The sequence below is a fragment of the Fringilla coelebs genome (genome assembly GCF_963513975.1).
Source record: "Fringilla coelebs genome assembly, chromosome: 3".
NCBI lineage: Eukaryota > Metazoa > Chordata > Aves > Passeriformes > Fringillidae > Fringilla > Fringilla coelebs.
Genome location: NC_140030.1, coordinates 10,638,059 through 10,662,836, shown reverse-complemented (window position 1 = coordinate 10,662,836; position 24,778 = coordinate 10,638,059). Strand labels below are relative to the sequence as shown.

Below are 24,778 nucleotides of genomic sequence, written 5' to 3'. Positions count from 1 at the left end.
TCAACAAACCTGATTAGAAAAATGAGAGGACAAGGGTTTGCATTTTAGACATGGCAGAATCCACCTTATCAATGACACCAGAGCAGAAGAAGAAAAATGACAAAGCCTGAAGACAAACCTTTCCCTGCCTTCTTTCCTGGTGCGTGCCAGCTGATTGATTTCCATGGCTGTGAGCTTCTTGGCCACCCGGTACTGCCAGACGTAAAACGCTACTTTGGAAGCCGCGATCACATGAGTTCTGGTCATTGTGACGAACAATGGCTCTGTTACAAAACCCCAAGAGTTGCAAAATTAGAGCAGCAAGCATTTGAGTAGATGCTGATACATTTTTTACAAGATGGATGAAAACATACACCCATACATTAAACGCAAAAAACAACGACCAAAAAATCTGCCTACACACGATCTAACAGCAGTTTTCATTAGCTGGTAGCAAATTTCACAGGGGCCTTGTGGCCTTGTCCAGAAGAACAGAGAACTTCTCCACAAGTTCTGACTTTGCCATTAACACTTTTCTCTCCCTGCTATTTCAGCAAATCTTCATGCGCTGATGCAGAAAACAGCAAATACATATAGACAAACTTTCAGGTTAATGATCAGCTCAGTAACATCTCAAATCTCCTTAATGAGATCTATTAAGTACTTCCATATCTGACATATTTAAGGCTATTCAAAAGTTGACAATCTAGAAGAGATACTTTTTCTTAAAAAAAATTCATAAGTTTAAAGTTAGACAGGACCTAGAAATGCTGTTTGTACCTTAGTTAATAGTTGGGCCAAATATAAGCTCTTTATCTGAATGGCAACAAATTAAGTATTTAGCAGACTGTACACTTAGTCTTATTTTAATATACAAAAAAATCACAATGTAGGAATGCAGGACATTTTCTTTACTTCAGCCCTAAGCCCACTTAGAATATGTGCACAAATTTAGTATCTCATTCCTGCTGTCCATGTTCAGTGGAAAAAAAAAAAAAAAGAAAAAACCAAAACAGTGAAGGCATAGAAAAATAAAGAAACCTGGTATGCAAATCAGCCAATGTCTTTAAGTTCTACAAGTAAATCATTATGATACCAAATAAAAGCTAGATAAATTCAAAAGAATTGTGCAAACCATCCTGGTAGTGGAACACTGAGTCATGCAGATAACATGACATGAGTAGAAAATAAAATTCTTTTACAGTGAATCTCTTATTTTTTTCTCCTCTGTATTTTAGCACAGAGCAGAACTCTGGAGGGAGCTATAAGCCTGCCACATAGAAGAGCAGTGCTACAAGAGACAGATGGGGGAAGATTGGTTGAACAGATTTCATTTCTTTGAAACCAAGAGGATTATATAAGCTATCCAATGGCTGCAGAATACTTTTTAGTAAAAATGTCAATACTGGGCAAGAAGGCTTAGTGATGATGCTTAAGGTGAGCAGCACAGTTGTTTACATTAGATGCAACTCATGTATTTCATGTACTTATTCATTTCAATAATTAGTCACATCCAAACTGAAGGATACAGTCTCCTATTTCATCAAAAACATTAACAAATTCTATGTGTTTGCCCTGTTTTTTTATTAACTTCTAGCTGTATGTGCCATAAAAACCAATGCTTTTATCCTTTAAAAATGAAGCATGAGAATCTCCTGACCTCTGGGGGAATAAGGTTTGCTCAAATCACAACACTTGCGTTAAGCCTCATATTTGAACTCAACTTAGTCAACATTTGAGTACTTGTGGTCCAAGACAATGTTAAACCACATTGCCATGGCAACATCTGAAGCCAGGAGCACTCCTCACACTCAAGAAGTGACTCCCCCTTTGACTTACAGCTTCCATGGAGGCTAAACTATTTGTGCACACCTTGAAATACCCGAATATGGGAAAAACAGTTGTTCACATATGGTTTGTTGTGATCCAGAAAGAAGATGGCAAAGTATCCATGCTTTATCTATGGGAATACAATCAATTAGGTGTTTTATGGACACGCCTCAGACTAAACTGACAGTTGCTGCCAACAAGCACATACACACCAATGCCTGACACATTTTCCTGCCACTTCTTTCATATCAGCACTAGCAGCAGCTGGACAACAGAGTAAATTTGATCAGTTCATTCATCTTAATGACCTCAAAATTAAATAAATAAAAGATTACATTAAGTTGGATTAAAGAGAAAATCACATGCTGGAGCAGGCAGGAATGAGCAGCCAGCATGGAGGGCAGGGCCTTCCCTTCTTTGCAACAGGCTCAGCAATGACTGGATTTAAGCCAAATGTGAAATTGCAGGGCACAGCACAGAGACACAATCATCAGGATCAGATCCAAGCAGAGCCACATCTGAGAGATCAGCATCTCTGTGTGGGAACTGGTACTTTTACAGAATTGCCTGTATAACTTCAACAACTGCATAAAATTAGGAGACATGGCATTTTTTCTGGGACTGCTTTAGCATTTTATATTGGTCAGTCATTGAACAAAAAAATCAAAACAGAAAAATCAGTGGAAAAAGAAACTCAAATCCAGGTCTGAACACTATGAAACATTTCCTTACAAGGGGGTAGACACTCATTGGAACAACTTCCTAGAGAGGTGGTCAGTGCCCCAAGCCTGTCAGTGTTTAAGAGGCAGCTGGACAATGCCCTTAGCAACATGCTTTTGGTCAGCCCTGGAGTGATCCTGGACTGGCTGATACTTGTCAGTCTCCTCCAACTGAAAGAATTCCATTCTACCTTCTCAACTCAGAGCCTTCCACACTGGGCTATGCTCTGTTCCTAAAATGTTTTCCTTCTTGACTACATGACAGCATAAATTCAACATGAGGGAAGAATGTCCCAGCCTCTTCAAGTTTGGCCTGTTGCTGGGCAGAGAAGGAAAGACAATACACTCATTTCAATCCCTTCAGGCTGAGGAAGATCTAGAATCCCTTTCCAGGCAGCTAGTTTAACTACTTAAGTTTCCTTTAGTGTAGGGAAATATCATCTTTTAAAGCAGCATTGATTTACCAGCAAGTGCTGCTCACCTGAGCATCAGTGCCCTTAACAGAACCTGTGCTCTGACTATTAAGCAGACAGAAATGCGAGCACCTAAAGTCTGAAGGAGGCAAGAGATTTGGATACTCCTCTGCTCAGCATTTCCACTGCACAGCAGCTTTCCAAGCTCAATATGTAAACTTCTTACACTGTTGAGTTCTTCCTGCTGATTTTGCCAATATCCAACTTCAGAATTAATGTATTAATACTTAATTTTCAGACATCGAAAATATGCAAGAAAAACATTTAAACAGGTGCTGACCAAATATTGAAAAGGGCTAAACAAACCATCCCCATCAAAACAACTCCAACATGTGAAAAAACTGCCCTTTAAATTCCTTCTGGCCCTCCTTTCTCTTCTCACCTCATTTCTCTTCACTATTCCTTCATAAAGCCTCTCCCTGAAGGAAAGAAACTTTCTTCCCTATATATCCAGGAATCTCGAATAACCTTCTACAATGTTTGCATTTCATCCACACACACTCCATCTCACTTCAAAGCTGCTAGAAAACACCTGCTTCAGTGTCTAATCTTCTTGTAAAAATATAGACAGAAATCAAACTTAATGTGACTTCACCACATGAAAAGGCTGAGAGCTTTCTAGTCTATGAGATAGCATACAAAAACAAGACAAGTGATCCCACCTAAATCTGATGGAAAGGAAGCGATCTGACAGACACAATATTAAACTGTTGTTTTCATACAAGTCTGTTACAGGCTGTTACTGAGAAACTGAATGAACTTAGTCTAATCAATAAATCTACCTAATTTTAGAGCTTGATTCAAATATCTCTACAAGTGTTGGCTCACAAATGGAAAAAAATGTCAGGCAACAGCAGGGACAACTGAACATGTTGGGACATGTGGGACAACTCATGAACAACCACAGTTTACAGAACATAAATATTCAAAATCAGTTACAATTTACATTAAAAGGATCAACTAAGTAACAGCAATTCAAGTCTTTTCACATGTAGTCCAGTCATCCCTGTTATGGCATCCAGGAGGGAGGCAAGACACCTGGGCAGGACTCCAGCTCTGCCTTTAATCCACCTGTGTGTTGGTCAAGCTGTTGTATTAATTTCACTGGGTGCTAACACACACTTGAAAGATAACTCAACACTTCACTATGTCAGTGCTCCTAAGCACATGTAAGAAGATGATATAATCCAGCCTGAGTGACCTTTTCTTAGCAGATACCATCTGTTCTGTTTCCATTAAAAAGATATTATATAACAAGATATTTAACCTTCTGTAGTTTATATTTAGTTATTCATCAAAGGACTTTGACAGAAAGCCTGTGAGCCTGTAAAACAAGCACAGAAGACACTGTGTTGGTTAATTTTTGTCCCAGAGTAGGATGGAATGCAGTAATGTTAGACAATGAAGAAAAGAGTAATTTATGGGCTAGCAAACACAAGCTATTGTGAAGGACCTCAAACACAAGACACAGGAAGCAGGGGAAGCAAAATGCCTTTGGACAAAATAAAAAGCAGTAAGAGGAACGGCTGAAAGTGTAACCATCCATCAATGTCTAAAGAAAGCTAAAGCGATGGCCCTTCATCAGATAATGACTGATTAATCCTTTATTGCCATCATTAACAGAGACAAACATTAGAAAGCTAATGACATAATTAAAAAATCAACAGAATAAAGGAAATAAGCATTTCTTTTTTTGAGCCTTACTTGAGCTACTGGCTTAGAGCCCAACAACACAAGATTTACATCTCCTGAGGGTGAATCAAACATTGCATAATGTCACAATTTCTTTGTCATTAGGAGATTAATAATGCTTTGTTGAAACAGTATTATAAAATATTATAAATTGACAATTCAGACAAATGTGTCTTAACACACGTTCTCAGATGCATTATTTAAATGCTCTGTCAGCTACTTAGCATCCCTACATGAGCAGTCTTTTTTTCTCCCCTACCCATCTCCTACCAGGACAAAGTCCAAGAGGCTTTGCCCAAGAGGCCTGCAAGGCACCTAAGTCTCAAGGAGGAGTAAACCCTTTATGTTCAGTAGAGTTCCAGGTGATTCTTGTTGCAACAAGGGGCAGTCTTCTAGAAACCACAGACAGTACCTGTTCAATTTGCAGTAATTACAGCCAGTCAAAAAATACAGTTTAGACTCATGGTACTGAAGAGCGCACACTCAAGAAAAGGCAGGAGCACACAGATACCAAGTGGTCTGTTGGGGACATTCTACAACATAACAAACCATTTTTCACCAGCATTTATGAAAATCAAATAAAGTAACAACCTAAGTGTATTTAAGCCACTCTAAAAGATGGCACTTAGAAGTCTGAAACAAGTACAAGAGTTCAAAACAAAAATTATCTAACTTTTTATGGACAGAACTTTATGCAACAATTTATTAGTTTACTAAAAGAAAACAACCTGAACATTTGTATTAGTAGAAAGAAGAGGGGGAAAAAAAAGAATTTTACAAACAGATAATAGCATTTTTCTTAAGTCAGTAACACCCATCCAATTATCTTGAATAAAAGATAAGTTAAACTGCTTATTTCTTAAACTATTAATAATGACTCTCACCAGATAATTGATTTAATTAATGCTGATTTTCCTCATTTACAAAAAGAACAGAAGGACAATGATTTTGTTAGAAATCATGTATCAACCAGAATCTTAGAGAACTTTCAGAAAGGTCTTCTGCCCTTAAGGTTTTACAAGGTCTTCTCTCTCTATTGACTTCTGCAAGGCCAGACAGCTGCTTAAGTTCAGCATGCTGTCAAACTGTAACAATTACACTTCCTACTGCCAAAAAGCTCCAACTGTGATAAACAGCATGATATACTGTACAATAGGACCTTGACTATGTACAGCTGTCAACCTCTCACACCAACTGACCTTATGCTGTAAATATTTCTAGTTGTTCTATAAAGCTGCATTTTCAAATGTTACAAAAAGAGGAAAGTAACTATGATGAAACCAGCACAACGTTCTCCAAAAGAGTTGCATTTATAGGCATTTGCTTTTCACTTTTACCTTCAATCCCTTCTGCAAGTTTGTAGAGCAAACTTTAAAGGAGTCTTACAGGATGCATATACTTTTTTTTTAAAAAAGGTTGAATCTTTGGCTGTGTAATACAGTAATGAAAGACTCGCTTGTAATTGAGGCTACAGAAACTTTTCAGGACTCAAAAATGTAAATATTCCTAACCTCAGGTATTTGTCCATCCATGAAGCTGAGCATTATAATGCCCAGCACTTTCACAAGTGAACTCACTCTAGGAAAGAGTAAATCTATGCACTTAACTGGTCCTTCAGTACTGGAGGGAACAGCAGCAGACTGCAGAAAGCTTCGTTATGCTAAAGGAAGAAATTGTTTAATCTCTTCAGCACAATTCAAGTACAGTTGGAAAAATAACAGCATTTTTCAATTAAATAGCCTTTCTTTTTAAGTGTTCCCAGTTACTGAAAAAGATTCTTTTCTTGTGTACAGGCAGCTGTAGGAGATGGGTCCTACTGGCAGAATCATAAAGAAACCTTTGTTTATAATAATAAAAAAAAGATATTAAACTCTCACAGACTCAGAAAGTTCACATAAGCTGAACACTAGAAAAATGCAAAGCAAAGAGTTTAAATGCAGAGTTAGACATGTACATGCAAAGCTAATTTTAACAGTGAGTGGGATTCATCTCACCTAATTTTAGACATCTCTGACAGAGATGAGCTGGCTGCCCTGGGCTTCTTCATACCCAGTGGAGAGCAAAAAGACCCCCTTCAACAATGATTCACCCAACTTATTTTAGATGTCAGCTGCAGAAATGAGAACTACTCCCTCTACGTCCCTGAACCCTCCCCCACCACCCCAATCCTGCCTGCCAAGTAAATCCAGGAAACCAGTGGGCACATACAGTGTAGACAACTGATCAGGAGCAGAGACAGAACAGGAACAAAACAGGCACCCAACTCACACCACTATCACCCATCACATCATCTTACTTCATGGGATTCTGTTCTGGGCTTAGGTTTTTTGGTTTGGGTTGTTTGGGGTTTTTTTGGCAGGGGAGGGCATTGTTTCATTGTCTTATTGATGTTTTTTCCTCCAGTCTTGGTAAACTTTTTGGTATTGAAGCTCTTGGACGTGTTAATCTTCAATCAGATTCTGATATGGCCCCCCCTATTGCAAAAGGTGGCAAGAGGACATCAAAAGGGACAGAACCAGAAATCACAAGACTAAAACTACCACAATATTTCATAAACTTTCCATATGACAAAGTAGTCAAACTCATTCATCAGAGCATACTCTTAATTTTAATTATGATCTACAATACAGGGCACGAATTTAAAAATATATGTATGACTCACAGCTGATTTCCTCCTGCTATCACTGAAAAACTGAACATTAGAAAATGATACTTACAATTTAATTTATATATAATAAAGAATAAAACTGTTTAGACCAAAGGAAAATAATAATTTATTATCTTGATTATTTCTAGCCCTTGGTAGATTTTTTTCCTACCTACATTCTTCTGTGAATTGCTGTTACTTCCTTGTTAAATAGTTCTTTTCCTTACTTTCCTCTCTATTTCTATCTTACCTAAATTCTGCTAGACACTTTACCCATCAATTTTATCAGAGAGAATGGCTGTTTGTCCTTTAATATTAACACCAAGTATTAGCACTTAAAACTAGCTTCTCTACTAACTTAGCCAGAAATTTCTTTTTGCAAAGAGGATGAAACAATGGCTCTAGAAGGCAATTTACATTAAAAAAAATTATGATTCTTGTCATAATATAGTCTTCCCTCTCATTCAAAAGCAAATAAATATTTAATATTTTTATAAATTTAAATAAATTATTTAGCCTCGTAACAAAACAGGAGAGTTAATCAAATAATCAAGGTTCAAAAAGAAACCTACAAACAGGTTTCACAGTGTCTACTCTGAATCCAAATTCAGTTCTATTTGGGTAACAAATCAAAAATAAAGCAAAAGCCAGAAGAAATAAAAGCGGATTCATTAGTCAAAAAAATTATTAATTTGTCAGTTTGACTACAATTCCCTCATCTCTTTAAAGGGAAAATAATCAATGACCTTTATTCTCAGCAAAAATCACAGTAAACAGTGGCTTGCAATTATTTGGCAAGGTTCTGTACCACACTTGCAGCAAACAAACAGTACAGAAAGTCTGGAATTCAGCACTAGTTAGGATCTGGGGGTGTTTTCATACTTGTGTTATAAGCCACTGATTTTTTTTTAATTGACTTTTAATTTACAATCTGAAACTACTTAGATAAAACAATTGTGATGAAGATAAGGAAAATATATTTTCAACACTGAAACACAAGAAATTGATGCTTAACTTATCTGGAAAGCAGCAACAAGTTACTTTTAAATGAAAGTCCAAATCTAATTATTTCACTTACTCTGATACAGCTGGACCCTTTTCAAAGTACATTTTCTTATAAAGAAGTTGAATTACCAGTGTTGTGAAGAAAAATCTAAATTGCCAAAAGCCATCCATAAAAAAAAAAAAGAAATAAAGAATTTTTTGACATAATTTTTTTAAATTATGTTATCCATAGTTTGCATTAACTGGTAGAATTAGTTTAAGTTTAATTTGACAAGGAATGTTATTGGTTTGATAAGCCACTATCTTTATTAAAAGATAACTAACAGGTCAATTCCAACACAGATTACAGAATAAGACAATTGTAAGTTGCTTACCAATATCATTGTAAATTGCAACTGTAAATTGCTTACCAATATCAATATATTTTGGGTCCAAGGGTGTGCCAATAGAATTGCAGAGAACCAGCACATACTGTATGGAAATAAAAGCAAGTGTCATTACTACCACACTTTTTGTGGTGTCAATAAGCTGCAGTGATCAGTGATCAGTAAGCTGCGCACAGTTCTCTGTGGCGGTGCATCTCATAACCAACACCACACATTTTAATGGTCATCAGAAACAGAAAACACAGAGACCATGACTGTAGCAAATATAAAGCAGCATAAGCATGAGAGTAACTGAGAGTAAATGAGACCTATTTGCCAATTAGCACTATAAATGAAGAACAAGCACAAAACAGGCAAGAAACCAGCTGTTTTATGCATGGGAGCAAATCTACCAGGCAAAATCCAAAGACAACACATGGGCAAGAGAGGCAGCGTCTCCCCTGCTGCTGTGTGAGGCACAGGCTGCTCTGAGAGCACTTACAGGCATGATACACACCAGACTCAGGGATTTAGCTCTCATCAGCTCCTCATGCAAAAGACAATCTAATAAACTCCCAGTAATTAGGATCTTTGTTCTATCCTTTGCAGATCTCCATCTCCTCGAACCTCCAAGAGGGTAACAGTCTGGGAAGAATTGTCAAGAAGGCTCTCCCTCTGCCCTGCAGTATCACAGGCACTACAGAAGTGACGAGGGGTTTTTTTTTTACATTTTTCCCTTCTTGTAATCTCACTCAGGAAGGCTTTAATAGCACAGTTACCTCAGAGACTGGGCTGTTAAATTCAGGAAGATGCAAATACATAACAATTCACTCGACAATAATGCTTTACTGTTGCAGTTTTTGTATTTATTTCTTCAGCTCTAAATCAAGGATTAAATATCTTAATGGTTACTGCATAGGGAAATGCCTTGAATGAGAAGTGTGGAAGTCAAGTATCAACTTTTATTGCAAAGTTTTTAAACTGAAAATAAAATAAATAAAATATACAGGACTACCAAAATGCAAATTACCCATGAGCTGTTACCCTGACTCTCCAGGAAATGAAAGATAATTAGTTTTTCATGGCTCTTTCACCTCCTGAACAATCCAAGTAATTGTGGTAGCAGACTACAGTAACTGTACAGCTACCCTTTTAAACTGATAGATTGACATCTTATTCATCACATGAGAGCAGCTCAATTTAGCTTTTCATCTACTGTATGAACTTCATTCTTCCAAAGAAAAAAAGCTGAAAGTGGATTTCTTTCCATTAATTTTTTTTCTGGTTTGGCCACCAAAAAGTACCTCACAAAAATAGTATTTTTATTTCTTTCTTCATGAGTTAAACTTTTCACCAGCATTCTCAGATTTCTATTAAAAAAAATATATATGTTGTGCCTCTGCCTGTGTAGGAAAACACACATTGCTTTTTTAACTCTGTTTTTTATTTCTATCATGTTTACATTAATTCTTCTCTGGTAAATTATTCCCACATTCAGTCTACAATAAATTTCTCTTTTATGCCCTTTCTAGTAATTTCTGACACTCCAAGTCAGCAGAACAGAGCCTGTCAAGGAGTAATGGAGTAACAGAATCCAAGACAGGCTGTATGCCCCACACACAGCGCTGCCAGGGCAGGGAGTTTCCATTGGCTGATTTATCCAGCCTTGTTATGGATATCCACACAAAGTCCTTCTTAATCTACTGACACATCTACTTGCAATATCTTTAAACAGGTCTTGCTGAAATTAAGTAATTTTTTTCCCCATTAGCTATTGCTTAAATTCTTCCATTCTGAAACCACAATTCTAATGACCAAAATCTCTTGCAAACCAAATCAGTTTTTCAGACAACAACCCTAATGAACTGCTACCCATAAACCTATGCACTTCATTTCCTAAAACCTGGCAACTCACAGTGTTAATAATTACACTGGAGCCATTTCAAAACAAATTATAAGTCCTTACCAACTGTAATTTTCAGGTGTGAAAATTAAATCTCTTAGTTATGCTCAACAGAGTTACACTAAGTCTCTCAACTGTTTGTTTCCTCCTTTAAAATTACAATTCAGAAAAAAAAATATTTTATTGCACTCAACTTCACCAGATGTTTATGGCCACAATTCCATGTTTTCAATCCATATGACAGTATACCATTCATAGCACAATGAAGCAAAGCAGCACTACAGCACATTTGGGGATTTTTACCATGGCACCAAATGACTCTGTCTCCTGCTCCTCCTTTGTAAGCAATATATGATACAGAAAATAATTCTGAAATGATTACACAGGAAAAATCATGTAACAGTATCACACTAACAGAACATTAATTAACCATGGAATACATTTATCAATTGTGATTACACATAAAATTAATTAATAAACAAAGAAGTTTGCAGTAACATAAAAATTGCCCCTTTTTTTCCATTTCTGACTGACAAAATATTCATTACCATTCTGATGCTTTTACCTTGTCTCTGGACAATTGTTCCAAATATTTCTGAAGAAACATTCATCTGGAAGGGTGCAGTTTTTATTAGGTTACTAATGGCTACAATGAGTTGATCTGTAGTTACTTTAAATCAGCTACTTTGTTGTTGGGATTCTATGTTTTTGAACACTGAGCCCATTCACACCATTCTATCAAATAACAACTGACACAATTCTATAGCAGATTCAGACTTTTACATTTCATCTTATTCCTGATGTAAAGAACTGACACGTGGAACAGAGCATTTCAAGTGAAAATTAAGACAGATTTTACCTGAGGCTGATTTTCATCTGCTTTAGTTGCTAAAACACAGAAGTCCCCATAAGTTGTTATGGAAATAAGGCTCTTGACATATTTCACATATTTCTCATTGTTTTTTGTGTCCCAAAAGACTACACAGCACTCTGGGCGGTCCGCTCGGGTATAGGCGTAAACAACGGTGTTGGAACAGTAACCCCACTGCCAAGAAAGACAATGTTGGTTAGATCAATCAGAAATTACAATAATTCAATAATGAATGGCTCCAGCCATGAAAGAGTTTACTTCATATACACAATTAATATTCAATATTTCTTACCAAAGTAATTTATTATGAGGGCACAGCTCATATAATAAGATATTGAAATAATATTAAACTGGCAAAAGAAGCTTTTCTATCACAGCAAGCTTTTTCTATCACCTTCAGAACTGAAGGATCACCCTTAATATGTGACAAGATCTCACTTTGCCCTGTTTCCTCCTTGTTCAGCAGGTATATAGGTATATTTTTGTAGTTCAGCAGGTATTCAGATATACCCAGTGTGATGATGGTTTTTGCCATGAAAGTGCTTGCTTTGTGACTACTGATTCAGAAAACGGAAGTTCATTTCCCACGGAACATACAATAAATACCTTAAACAGCACAATTCCAGAAGCAGACAAAAATAAGCAATTATACAGGAGTACTGTAATAACTCACATCACCTCTTCCATATTAGTACCATGAGAAAACCCCTCCCAACCTCCCAGAAGAATGTAATTATTCCTGTAACAAGTAGGAGAAAGGGCAAAAAGGCAGAAGAAACAGAACATACATGAGGATGCATTTTATTGCATTCAACTGATTTAAAGTACCGAATATAATAATGAAAATCCTTTCTAATACAACAGAATCAGAAAATAGGAAGGAGGTGAAGCCGTCAAATAAATGAGACATAAAGCAAAACACTTAAAGATGATGATGCAATTGCAGAAAACCTAATAGAATTCTCTGCTTCAGCATCTACTAGAGAGGGAGAAGAGAAAGCTCATTAGTGTTGGCAAGAGAGGCTCCCACACTCCTCAGGAAATGAAACCAAAGTGATAAACTACAGCACGAAGAGAAGAACATGTAGAATAGACCCACAGACTCTATACTAGTATTACAACTCCATGCAAACTATGAATAGTTTTTAAAAAGATCAGCTCAATTCATAGTTTTTACTGTCACATTAATTTAAAGCCCCCTTTCTCTTATTATGGCTTATTGAAAAATAGAAGAAAACAGATTATTCAGTATATTGGTAATGTGATATTAACTCTTCATCTCCAGGTCATTAATTCCAATTCAGCCTAAGATAATTACAGCTTTGAATCATTCCCATTTAATGACTGTCACCTTTCAGAATACGTAGCTCCTAAAAGGGAGTTACTTATATTACCAAAACACAGCAGAAATATTTATTGAAGGAAAACATTTATCATTCACCATAAAAATATTTAACATTGAAATAGAGTACACTACCAACATATTAAGTTTATTTGCTGCAGAAATAAATTAATTTGAACATATCTCTTTCCTTTTCAATTGTGCAAAATGGGAAAAAAATGAGCTCACACATGCAGTTCCTAAAGCTAAAGTTTCAAAGTATTATTAATTTGCAAACTGTGCCAGATCTTGAAACACACATGGTCTCCTAGATACTGATGAGTTTAAGAAAAAGCAACAGGCCTGTGTTCCAGCTGTTGCACATCTCCCAGAATAAACATTAGGTAGCATTTCCTGCAAGATTAATTTCCAGCTCAGATTTCCAAAGTCTTTTCCAGAATATTTACAACAAACTATTTGAAAATGCTTCCTAGCAGATTTGTGTTAACAACTCCCTGACCAAAATACATTTCAATATAGCTGTAGCATGTTCCTCACATTGCACTCTCTCTAATTACAGTGGCTACACACTGATGATTAAAGAACATATTCTGTGCTGTGAAAAGAAGTATACAATACTCTGTACTGGACAGTAAATGCCATTATTTGTTAAATTGTAAATTTAAATGAAATAGTTCTAACCCCTAAGAAAAACACACCAAATGAAAAAACTCAGGTGGTAAACAAGATAGAACATTATTTAGAATTAGATGATACACATTTGTAAGAAGTATATTGGGAACTGAAATGTAAGCAGGAAGTACATATATCAGGTTGCATTCAGTCCTATTGTTCAGGTGTCTACTCAGCTTTCCAGGCTCAAATGAATACTTCACCACTAAAAAAAATGGCAGTAGCATAAGGCTCAAACAATTCCCATCATATGACTCAGCCCAACCTAGTTAACCAAACAGCAGTGAAAGCACAGCAGTCTTACCTAATGACATCTTCAATTCCTACCAAATTTAGAATCATGCCCAGTTCTGTTTCCTTACTGTGACAATGAAATTCCAAATGCATTGTAAAGGCAATGGCTAAGTCACCGCATCATCAAGACAGACCCCCACATTCCACTAAAACTGTAAGTCAGTAGTGTTGATCAAGCTGCAATTATAAGTTAAGCACTAGTTTCATATATATACATATATACACACACATATATGTATGTATATATTAGAGCAAGCTACTTTTTCAACCTGATCAGAAAGAGAATAAGTAACAGGAAACTAATTAATACTATTAAGTTTCACATTACTACATACCTTGTAGTGCGGCCGAATGTTTGCAAAATATATGTAATGATCAACAGCCAGTGCAATTTTCAGTCCACCTCCCTCCCAGGACAAGGAAGAGATCTGTTTGCCAGGAACTTTCAGTGAACGTAAGTGCTTGGTTAAAACAAGGAAAGAAAAAGATTTGAATTTATCACAGGAAAGCCACTCCAAAACACATAAATGAGAGTTTTGATTGTTGTTGAAAAAAGCCCTATTGATATTCTTTACAGTACCCCATAACAATTCTCAAATTTCAGTACATATGCAAAGAAAGAGAGATGTTTAAGGTGTACACCATAACGTGTTCTTTCACCTCAGGCTTGGTTTGTTGTTTTTTCATTTGTGCTTTATTTCTCCAGAGAGAAAGAAACAACAGGACTCAGTGATAGTTCAAGCTTGAAGAAATAAACAGTAGATAGAGAATGACAGTATAAACATTATTCCCTTTGGTTGGTAATTTGAATCACCTTTATGATTTCAGCCACAATTAAAACACAGAAGTAGTAGAAACTTTTGACATGCCTCAGAAGTTTCACTGACACTGGAAGTGTATCAGTCAGTTCATGTACAATACTCTGAACTACAGCTGATAGCTTAAAGAAATAAAAACATATCTTTACTCAATGTCAAGAGCAGGCAATTAATGAGCTGCAAAGGTACACAATTTCAGCGAGGCAATGGACCTTTTCCTCTTCTCTATCCCCTTTCCAAAAGAATCTAAGAAAGGCAGTTGGTACACTTTCCATCTTTTTTCAAATATCTTTATTTTGCTGAAGAATTTTAAATTGAATGAAGGAAACAATTGGAAAAAAAATAATGTTTTCAAAAGCTATAACCTTAGTCCCACAGAGCACTTCTTTGGGTACCCTTCTAAAAGGGTACCATTTTAGTTGCAAATAATATAGATGTATGTAGTAAAAGATACAGTTATCTACTATTTACTGTAGGTTTTTGAATAATCTTAGGCTTTAAAAAATATCTGAATATTGATGCTCAGGACTAACTTTCCTTTTGAGTACCTATTTCATGCCTTTGATCAGCTGCAAATAACAAGTCAAAATACTGCTCACACATTATTCACGGAAAATACCATCTTCCAAAAAGTTAAGTCCATATCTGAGCATCAGAACGAGTACAAAACAATTCTAAAACCTGAAGAAGTCCAAAGGACATCAGCAACCAGAGATGCAATATTATTGCCAAAACCTTTGGTTCCATTAAATCCTTTCAGCTAAGGCAACCCCTACAGATGACATTGGATCTTAACCCCTGTCACAGCTCAGCTCAGAGCGGGCCAGTACTTCCTCTGTAGGAGGGACAAACTTCATCACACTCTGATACATGACACTAACTCACTGATTTTCAGCTATATTACTAAGAGGGAACAGGATATTACTTGGCAAGGCAAAAATAGCACAACAAAAATATATTGACCAGTTGTCTCTCAACTATCAAACATTTAATCTACTATAAGCCAGAATGGACAAATACCATTTACAAAACAATAACCTCAACAGCCAAATGAAGTTTAGGAAAAAAATTAGCTTTTCAGAGGCTTCTGAGCCATTGCTTTTACTGATACAGGATGCCTTTTTGCCAATTTTACTGATTCCATAAAAAGAGCAAATTTTTATTTAATACCAATACCCATTCACTGCTGTATTTTCAGCTTCTAATCTAGAGATGCCCAGGTCTCTTACACAGCCAGTATAGAAAGACTAGTACTTCTGGATTTGATACACAGATGTTGACATCTCCACTGCTGCCTGAGCTCCAAACTGCTTATCTTCCATAGTCTCATCTCAGGGATCTGGTGTTCAAAGTCAGACACCACACTTATCCTATCACTAGTGTTTTGAGAGGCACTTGGGATTTTCACACTGGCCACTATGCGACTGTTCTAAAAGGGTACATGGTCCTGTTTCCAGATCCATGGGGATATCCCAGATGGGTACCTCAGAGCACTAAACACCTACATTTTGGCATCCAAATTCCACCAGTAATGACCCTGTAGCAAAATATAATAAAATTTAGAAAGAAAAAAAACCACAATTACACTATGTATCAAATATTTTTACCTCACCAAAAGGAGTGTAGAATAGCACAACATTGATATCTTTATCTTGAGAAGCTGCTTTGAGGGAGCCTGCCAGTGCCAGAATGCTTCCATTGGAGTTCCACTGAATACACACTACATTGATACCAGCATCAATCAAAACAGGATCTAGTTTTTAAGGAATAAACATTCAGAATATCAACACAAGTAGACATTTTGGGTCAAGAGAAGCTCAGTAACTTGCACCCTCCATTTTGAACTTACTGTAGTCATTCTCATCTCTCATTATCTGGCATCTCCCATTATCATAGCAGACAGCAAGGCAAGGGCAGTTGGGTTCAATGTAGCCTTGGGTACCGTGGTACCAGTGTATCCCAGCAATGCTGAAGGGTCCAGTCAAATTCACCAAACAGCTCAGCTTCATTTTCACCTGCACAAGAATGGTTAATTAAAGTCATATAAAACATGTTATTTAAAGAATAATTTAAATCTCTACTAACTTGCAAAAGACAAGATATTTAAGCAAAGTTGCTTTCCTGTCCCAAGAAAAATTTTGAAGTTCTCAGAATTTTATGGGTTTGGAAAACTTCCTTATATAATCAAAGCCAGATCAGACATACAAAAACATATATTTTTAAACTACAAAGAAATACCCTGATGTTGGCATTTTCCTTCTTTAAAAAGTAACTTAAAAACAAAGAAAGCCAACAACATAAAAAGGCCACCACTGACACATGTACATAGACACGAGAAACCCCCTGGAACAGAGCAAAAAATAATTATTATTTCAAACCATTCATAGGCACAAAATTTAAAAAACAACAAAAGAAAACCCAACAACATCAACAAAAATAACAAAACAAAAAATCTTTTGCTTGCTTTTTCTTGACTAAAGTTTACTGAATAACATATAAAATTAATTGGAAAAAACTAGTGTCCAAATTAGAATACTAATTAAGAGAACTTTTGCAATAACTAGCCCAGAACACCTGGTAACACAAGTAAGGGTTTATCTTAAAGATAAGAGAATTCCTGAATCAATTCCAAGAGGAATGCCAGGTAAGTTATGGGAGAGAGGGGGAGAGGGAGAGAGAGCACAACCATACATGCTGTTGATATGGTGGGGGAAATGACAGCAAATTATTTAAAGAATTTCAGTAATTTGTAGCAGTTGGGAATACCATGACTCACACAGTGAAAAGAAAGAAAGATACAGTGGGAGGATAAAGAAAGAAAATGGGAAGGGTAGCAGATACTTTCTTAGGAAGGTAATGGAAAGGAGAAGAAAATTCACCATATTAAGCATCTGAAAGTCAAGAACAGGGTCTCAGATACAGGGGTTTTAAAGTCAGTGTTTTACTTAGCATTTTGTTATAGTCATATTCCAATACTTTAAGTAAATATAAATAAATAAATAAATCTAGGTTGCAGGAATTCAGCAATATACTATAGCTATTTCCTTTTATTTTTCTACTCACTACCAGGATTAAAGAATAATATGAGCAATAGAAAAATAAACTGTCACTTTTTCTAAAAGCATGCTAATACTTTAGGAAGCAGAAGCTGTAAGAAGTCAATATCCTTTAAGCCAGCATTAATTTCTCCAAATAATGAAAGAAGGGAAAAAACAACAGCTAAAAAATATTAAATCTGACCTATCATCACAAACACCTTTGAAAGTAAAGATTTTCAGACGTCCCGAGGAGTTTAACTTCATTTCACCAGTCTGACTATTCCTACTTTTACATTTTCAGTAACTGTTGCAAGGCTGAAAGGCACTAGTTGATGTGACTATCATCTAGCTACCAAAAAACAAGTAATTATAATAAAAAGCTGCAGAACTCTTGAATAAAAGCTCTGTGCAAGAGGTTGTCCTGTTCTCAGTACTGATATCCACCAATTAAATAAACATTAAATAAATTAAAAGCAAGTGAGCTGTTCTGCCTGTTGAAGTTAATTATAATCCTTATATATAACTAATATTATACCCTGATGTTATAATTATAATCCTTAATGATACCACAATGAACTTACAATAAAATTTCCCTGATTGTCATAAATGTGAATCTCTCCATTTGACATTCCAAAGAGTAAAATTTTGCTATTGGAGGACCAGGCCACGTGGCACAGGTGGGTGCCTTTCAAGTCTTTTCCCCAAATGCGATTGCCTGGAACAAAACATTGACTGCACTTAATAAACATACCACAAAATTAAAAACAGGATGCAAGCTACCAATGTAAAAACTATAACAGCTGAAGTCAAAGCAACAATTAGTAAGCAGCTATTAATTATATCTACCTAGAGAAACAGATCCACTGTATATATAACACTACAAAAAAATTTGTGTGATAGCACAACAATTAGTAGGGCTTAAAATCTTACCATCCACTGATCCAACAATCACAGCTCCATCTTCATATACAATACAAATCTTCTGGCCATCAGCATTCCAGCTCATACTTCGAACCACTGATTTATTTCTGTTGTTAATCATCTCTTCATACCAAGAACCTATTAGAAGTGAAAGAAAAACTGAGTTACACTTGTGATTTGATAAATCTCTAGAGGACTCGAGGTACATGCTAATCACTGAACTGCCCTTGCAGTAAAAGCCTAGCAAGACTACAGCACAGTGTCCCCAGAAGGCACAGACACAGCTACTGTGAAAGCCAGTGCTCCCATGGGAGTTGCTCATTCCCAAAGCCTGCTGTGATGAATGAGGACTCGGAAAGGGGACCTAAAGTCCAAAAGGGGCCTACAAAAAGAGCTCTGTGCTCAAGTAATTTCAGAACTGACAATAAAATAGGAAATACAAACAGAAGGAACAACTGGCTTTGCTAGGAATAGGTAATAAGTACTTAACTGATTATTTTCCAAAACTAACAGATTATTTATGTGACAGTAGCCACCATGTATCAGCCAGAAAGACTTTTATTCTTTACTCCTGAAAGGAGAAGTACAGATTTTATTTGTTCCCATTTTTCATTAAACTAAAATTCCCAAGAGAATAGGAAAACCCTTTATTTATTTTTTCTTTCCCACATGTGTTGGAAAGTGGTCACCTTGACTGTGAGGTTTTCTGGCTTTTAAATGAATTCCAGTGAACCACAGTGTATGTGTGTGTGAAAGGGTGAAGGGCAATAAAACATAATTATAGTCATACACTGGTTAGTCATATTGGTTCACTACCTTAAACATTTCTAAAGAAATGTTTTATGAGAGTATTTAATTGATGCTTTATGCAGTGTTGATAAGTTCTTGTAGTCTACTAACATGTTTGTACTCACTGCAGAATATATTTTTCATGCTGTATTCCAAGCAACAGAGATAAAAAATTTAGAGCAATTTATCAAGCACATGACTAAGTACTGATATCTTCATCTATGGTAGCTCTGCAGGACAAACACCTTGTCTCATGTGACTACACTATAAAAAATATAGACAAATATTACAACAAAACTTGAAAGTAATTTTTAAACTATTTTGAGCTATACAATCTGCAAAATAAAAACTCTGAAAAACCAACAGTAAAAACTGCAAGTGAGGGGAAAAAAAATTTCTCATGACACAGAATATTATCCCATCTCAAGTTAATCCTGCAGAATACCTCTGTACATCATCCACACAATGATGAGGCCATTCTGATCACTGGTAGTCAATTTTTGATACTGTTCATTCCATGTCACAACCTGCACAAAACCTAAAAAGTGATAAAAAGCTTTTTATTGGCATTATTTAAGTAGTTAATAAAAAATATCCAACTTTTCAGAAATTTACATTGCTGACTTGGATTTAGTTGTAGGCTTCTTTCAGTGTCACTTATTTACTCTTTCAAAATTCTGCCAAGAGCTCCCTTTGCTTCTGTATTCAACCACTGGAGTAACATCCTCTCCAAATCCTGCTTAGTGTTGATTCCACACCCAAACCCCAAATCATGGTTTTGCAGTTTCTGACTACCTCTGACACTCTGGGACACTGACAAAATTTTACAGCTGTACAAAGTTTGGGGTTTTTCTTCCTCTTAGTAGTTTGGTCTTTACTATTGCTGCACTTTTAAAACATAATCTCCCTGACAATTACCCAAAAGAGCACTCTACACACAAATCCTTCAGACCCCCAAGCTTCATATGGGATCCCACTCACAAATATTTGAAATATGTTTGAACTTTTATCAGTTTCATACGGCAGATCAAATTGTATCACACTTCTTCCTCCCCTCACTGCTGGTACCCATTTTCTCTGTTCTCTTTCTATTTTTAGTGTTTCAGTCAAGAACATTATCAACAGATGCAATCAAAGATATTCTGATTGTCAGGGATTTTTAAGGTAATAGTAATCTATTTCAGAATGGAAGACATCCATTCAAAGTATCCACTAAATCAATTCCTCCCAATTAATTTGTTCCGATGCTATTCAATTAAGCCCTTAAAATAACCTGACTCTTGGCAGATTTCAACTGCAAGTCCTCATAAAAAAGTCCACTTTCTCAAATAATGCAAGGATTTTAGCATCCTCTTCATATCCCATTGTCCATGGCTGATGACCATCCAACACTTCTCATGTGAGAAGTTAAGTCCTCCCTAATTTTTACTTTCACACATTCAATTTTTACTTTCACACATTATACTTCTCCAGCTTGCTTTCTAACCTATCTAAACTTTGTCTGTACACTAAAGTATATGCATATACACATTCTGTAATTTGTCAATAAAGGGAAAAACTACCATATATTTAATACAGAATTCAAGTTTACTGAACCAATTTTCATTTCTTCAGAAGGAAATGGAAAGCTACTGTAACATGTAATCTCACAGATATTATTAAAAAGAAAACCCAAACAGCCTTATCCAAGATATCATGGTAAGAATATACAGCCAAGCTGTTACACATCATGCTGCATACTCACAACTTTTATTTTGGATTTACAATAAAAAGTTATACCAAAATTACTCTAACAGCCTCACAAAATCTTGTATTTCTATTCTAACTAAAAGTAGACCAAATGCTCAAATACACTTACCACTATGACCTTCTAGAGTTTGAGTCACAGAAATGTTGTTAGGAGCTGCTAGTCCCTTTATCTTTGCCTCATCTAAAAAATAACAAAATTCACAATGAAAATAAACTAACAAAGCATACCTGTTACCATGTTTCTACGAATACTCAAGATGTAATCACAATTTACATAGACAAACTAAGCCACTTAAAAAGAAGTACATAGTAACTGCAGGATGAAATTTCCTCCCCTCAGTTCCATGTGTTTGGCATTCATATCTGTCATCCAAATTGATACATGCCTTATGGTCTAGCAGTTTTTCCGGGGAAAAAAGTCAACAAAATAAACAAAATAAAAAAGAAAGAAAAACAACAACCAAAACAAAACAAACCCCAAACCCCACAACAACATCTATGGTTATCATGTTTCATTACATTCAGGAAAAAAGTTTCAAAATTTTTGAAAATGGATTTTACTTTTTCTGGAACATATTTATTTAAAAGAAAATACACAGCTTTCTCTGTAAAATAATTAAGATGGCAGAAAACAGTAAAATAAAATCAAGAAATAATAAAGTAAGGTCCAAAATAAAGAGGGAGCCTACACAAAAATAATTAATTATATACCCTGGAAAAAAAAAAAAAAGGAAGCAGCACTGAAGAAAACTTCAGCAGATGTAATGGGTAGACAAATTATCTGTGTGCCACATAAGACCAGCTGGAGAAAAACTATATAAGATAGTGATGAAAAAAATCTGATGTTAGAAGAAATACATTATAGCTACGTACAGATTTAAAACATATACAATATTGTCAAAAACTCAGGGAAGTGTTATGCTTAAGTGTGGTGGGTTTTGTTCTTAAGATACAAATTAATTAAAAAAAAAAACCAAACACACACACACAAGCACACCCCCATTTACCTGTTTGTGTTTCTAATTTTATAACTTTCAGTAATCCATCCTCTCCACCACAGGCTATGAAACCTTGGGTCTTATTCCAGGAAATACATTTTAATCGAATATTACCGGGAATTGCAATCTGAAAAAGAAGTATTTTGTATCTCTACACAGTTGCAATAACCACGTTTTATTTTACATTGTCTATCTGAACACCTCAGAGACACCTACAATAGCACAAGAGATAAATTTCTATTAACAGACCTGTACATGCAAAAAAAGAAAGAACTGTAAGCATTAGAGAAACTGTGCCACCCTCAAGCAATTGAACTCATGGACTAAGTAATAATACCAGGACACCTGCAAAGGTGTGCTGAGCAACAAAACCAGGTGGCAGGGTCACACAGTGCACAGGGCTTCAGTCTCCAGCGCAAAAGCCGTGTCCAGACCTGTCGGGGGAAAAACTGCGGAGCTGCTCGAGCAGCGGGAGGCCGAAGAAGCCCCAAGCCAGGCCGAGGGAACCGACGGGCCAGAGCGGGGCAGCGCGCCGGGAGTGCCGCAGCGCGTCCGCGGGCGGCGGGAGAGCCCCGAGGGTCCCCTCAGCCCCCGCGGGCTCCGCGCTCCCAATCCCCCGGACACCCCAGGGCAGCTCCCCTGCCCGAGAGCAGCCTGCCCTCCGCCGCCCCGCGCCTCCCCAGCAGCACCTTCTTGCACAGGTAGATGAACATCCCGGCGGAGCGCAGGAGCCGCCCGGGCCGGCCCTCACGGCAGCGCGGCCAAGCCGGCCCGCGTCCCCCTGGCAACCGCCCGCGGAAATGGCGCCGCTTCCGGGGGAGCGGCCGGCGCCATTAGCGGTGCGGCTGCTCCGGCGGCGGGCCGGGATCCCCGCCTGGGCCCTGAGGGCATCGTCCGGCCCAGGCGGTTTGGGAGGGCTCAGCTCGGTTAGAAAGCACTATCAGTTCGTTAATAAAGGTCACGCTGCTTTTACGCGAAGAAAAATCCCGAAGTTTGTAAACAGCAGGTTGTCTGCGCACGGTGTTCATAGTGTAACTTACATCAATATAGAATCATAGAATGGTTTGGGTTGGAAGGGACTTAAAAGGCAATCTAGAACCCTGCCGTGAGCCAGGACACCTTCCACTAGACCAGGCTGCTCTGAGCCACAGCCTGAACTTGAACACTTCCAGGGATGGAGCATCCACAGCTTTGCTGTGCCAGGGCCTCACCACCCCCACAGTAACTAATTGCTTCCTAATATATTACCTAAACCTGCCCTCTTTCAGTTTAAAGGCATTCCTAACTGTTAAAATGATTGACTCCGCAGCCAAATTAAAAAAAAAAAAAATTGACAAAGATTTATTAATTACAAATTGGAAAAAAAATCCGCCACAGCCAAGACAGCGTCAACTCTGGAATTTGGCGCTGGGTGAACCTGGATCCGACTGACAGAGTGCCAGTGTTTCCCGGGAGGTTCACCCCAATTTGCCTGCATAACACAGGATGTCTCTTGTATTTGTTCATATGTAGAGTTTGAACATAGGGATGCAAAAAGTCAGTCCCGGTGCTTCCACAGTCCTCTCGGTCCTTCCTGGATGTTCTTTTCACATGGATGGCCGAGTCCATATGGATGCAAAAGGCATGCCTCGATGTCTGTATAGCTGTCTTTCCCATGTATTCGGGTGGTGCCGGTGTTTCAGGAAGCCCGATGTAATCAGCTCCCGGTGTCCCCTTCGTGAATAGTCAAGAGAGTCGAAGTTCATGGCCCAAGAAGACTCCTTTCTTAAGCTAAAGACTTGATATTATCTTTAGCGTGTTCAGGGAACTGCTCGAATAGGAATGAGACTATGCTCCCTGGCCGGAGTGGTCAAGGACATGTGGTGGATTAATGTAATATTTCATACATACATATATTTACTAACAGCATGAATTAATCACACATATATAACACTAACCAAAAAGGAAGAAGACTTAATCGTTGAAACAGAGAGCAACTAACAAGCTTTCAGTGATGCTGAGGTATTAGAAAGATAAATTACTTGTCACTAATACCGTCGTGTTAAAACTTACAGCTGGACAAGTTTTGATGATCTCAGACCTAGGGGGAGGTTAATAAAGCTTGGGAAGAAGGATGTCACACTGATAATGGACACAAAGACTGCAGAATTTATGGGCCGCAAGGCCCGCATTTGGCAGAAGTCCCAAGATAAGAAAGAAATTAATAAAGTCAATTCAGCATCGTGCGGCCATCAGCTCGAGCTGGGTAAAGGGTTATTCCAGCAGGGGCAGACAGCAACCATCGGACCCAGGAAACCCACCAACCCAAAAGAAAAGACTGAGCATGCGGACTAATTAGCATGAGAAGCAAGAGAATCATTAACCAACAGAAGGTAGAACACTAATTAATAAGAGAACTATGTAACTTGCAGCACTATGTAACTCCAGCCCCCACTGGCCTTTTGGTCAGGGACTGTGCAAGTATCTCCTCATCCAGGAGTGGGTAAGAGATGCAAAGATGCAACATATGAAAAGAGACTATAAAGTAAATAGAGAGGTTGATATAATTGTGGAATTGGTATTATGTAGTAGAATTTTGGAAAACTGATACATGCTTGAGAGTGACAAGAGTATGAAGTCATGGTTAAAAAACATTCTCTTTTGAGCAGTAGTGTGGAATGGGGCAATCAGTTA

The 24,778-nt window shown here is 37.2% G+C and overlaps 1 protein-coding gene across 2 annotated transcripts in view; it reads right to left on the bottom strand.

Moving 5' to 3' along the window:
* The window catches only part of WDR35 (WD repeat domain 35), a 42,472-nt gene extending 19,586 nt beyond the window's left edge, over positions 1 to 22,886 (bottom strand). The window contains exons 1-13 of one of the 2 annotated variants that reach the window (XM_084202919.1): positions 22,795 to 22,886; positions 22,115 to 22,232; positions 21,217 to 21,288; positions 19,804 to 19,896; positions 18,579 to 18,707; positions 18,230 to 18,363; positions 16,460 to 16,625; positions 16,218 to 16,363; positions 14,128 to 14,253; positions 11,473 to 11,658; positions 10,917 to 10,982; positions 8,756 to 8,816; positions 119 to 263 (exon numbers count right to left, since the gene is read on the bottom strand). In XM_084202919.1, the coding sequence (XP_084059045.1) occupies positions 119 to 263; positions 8,756 to 8,816; positions 10,917 to 10,982; positions 11,473 to 11,658; positions 14,128 to 14,253; positions 16,218 to 16,363; positions 16,460 to 16,625; positions 18,230 to 18,363; positions 18,579 to 18,707; positions 19,804 to 19,896; positions 21,217 to 21,288; positions 22,115 to 22,232; positions 22,795 to 22,818 (1,466 nt within the window). In that variant the 5' untranslated portion in view covers positions 22,819 to 22,886. The remainder of the gene's footprint in view (positions 1 to 118; positions 264 to 8,755; positions 8,817 to 10,916; positions 10,983 to 11,472; positions 11,659 to 14,127; positions 14,254 to 16,217; positions 16,364 to 16,459; positions 16,626 to 18,229; positions 18,364 to 18,578; positions 18,708 to 19,803; positions 19,897 to 21,216; positions 21,289 to 22,114; positions 22,233 to 22,794) is intronic. The other variant, XM_084202920.1, reaches the window with a different exon arrangement.
* Positions 22,887 to 24,778: the final 1,892 nt, after the last annotated feature.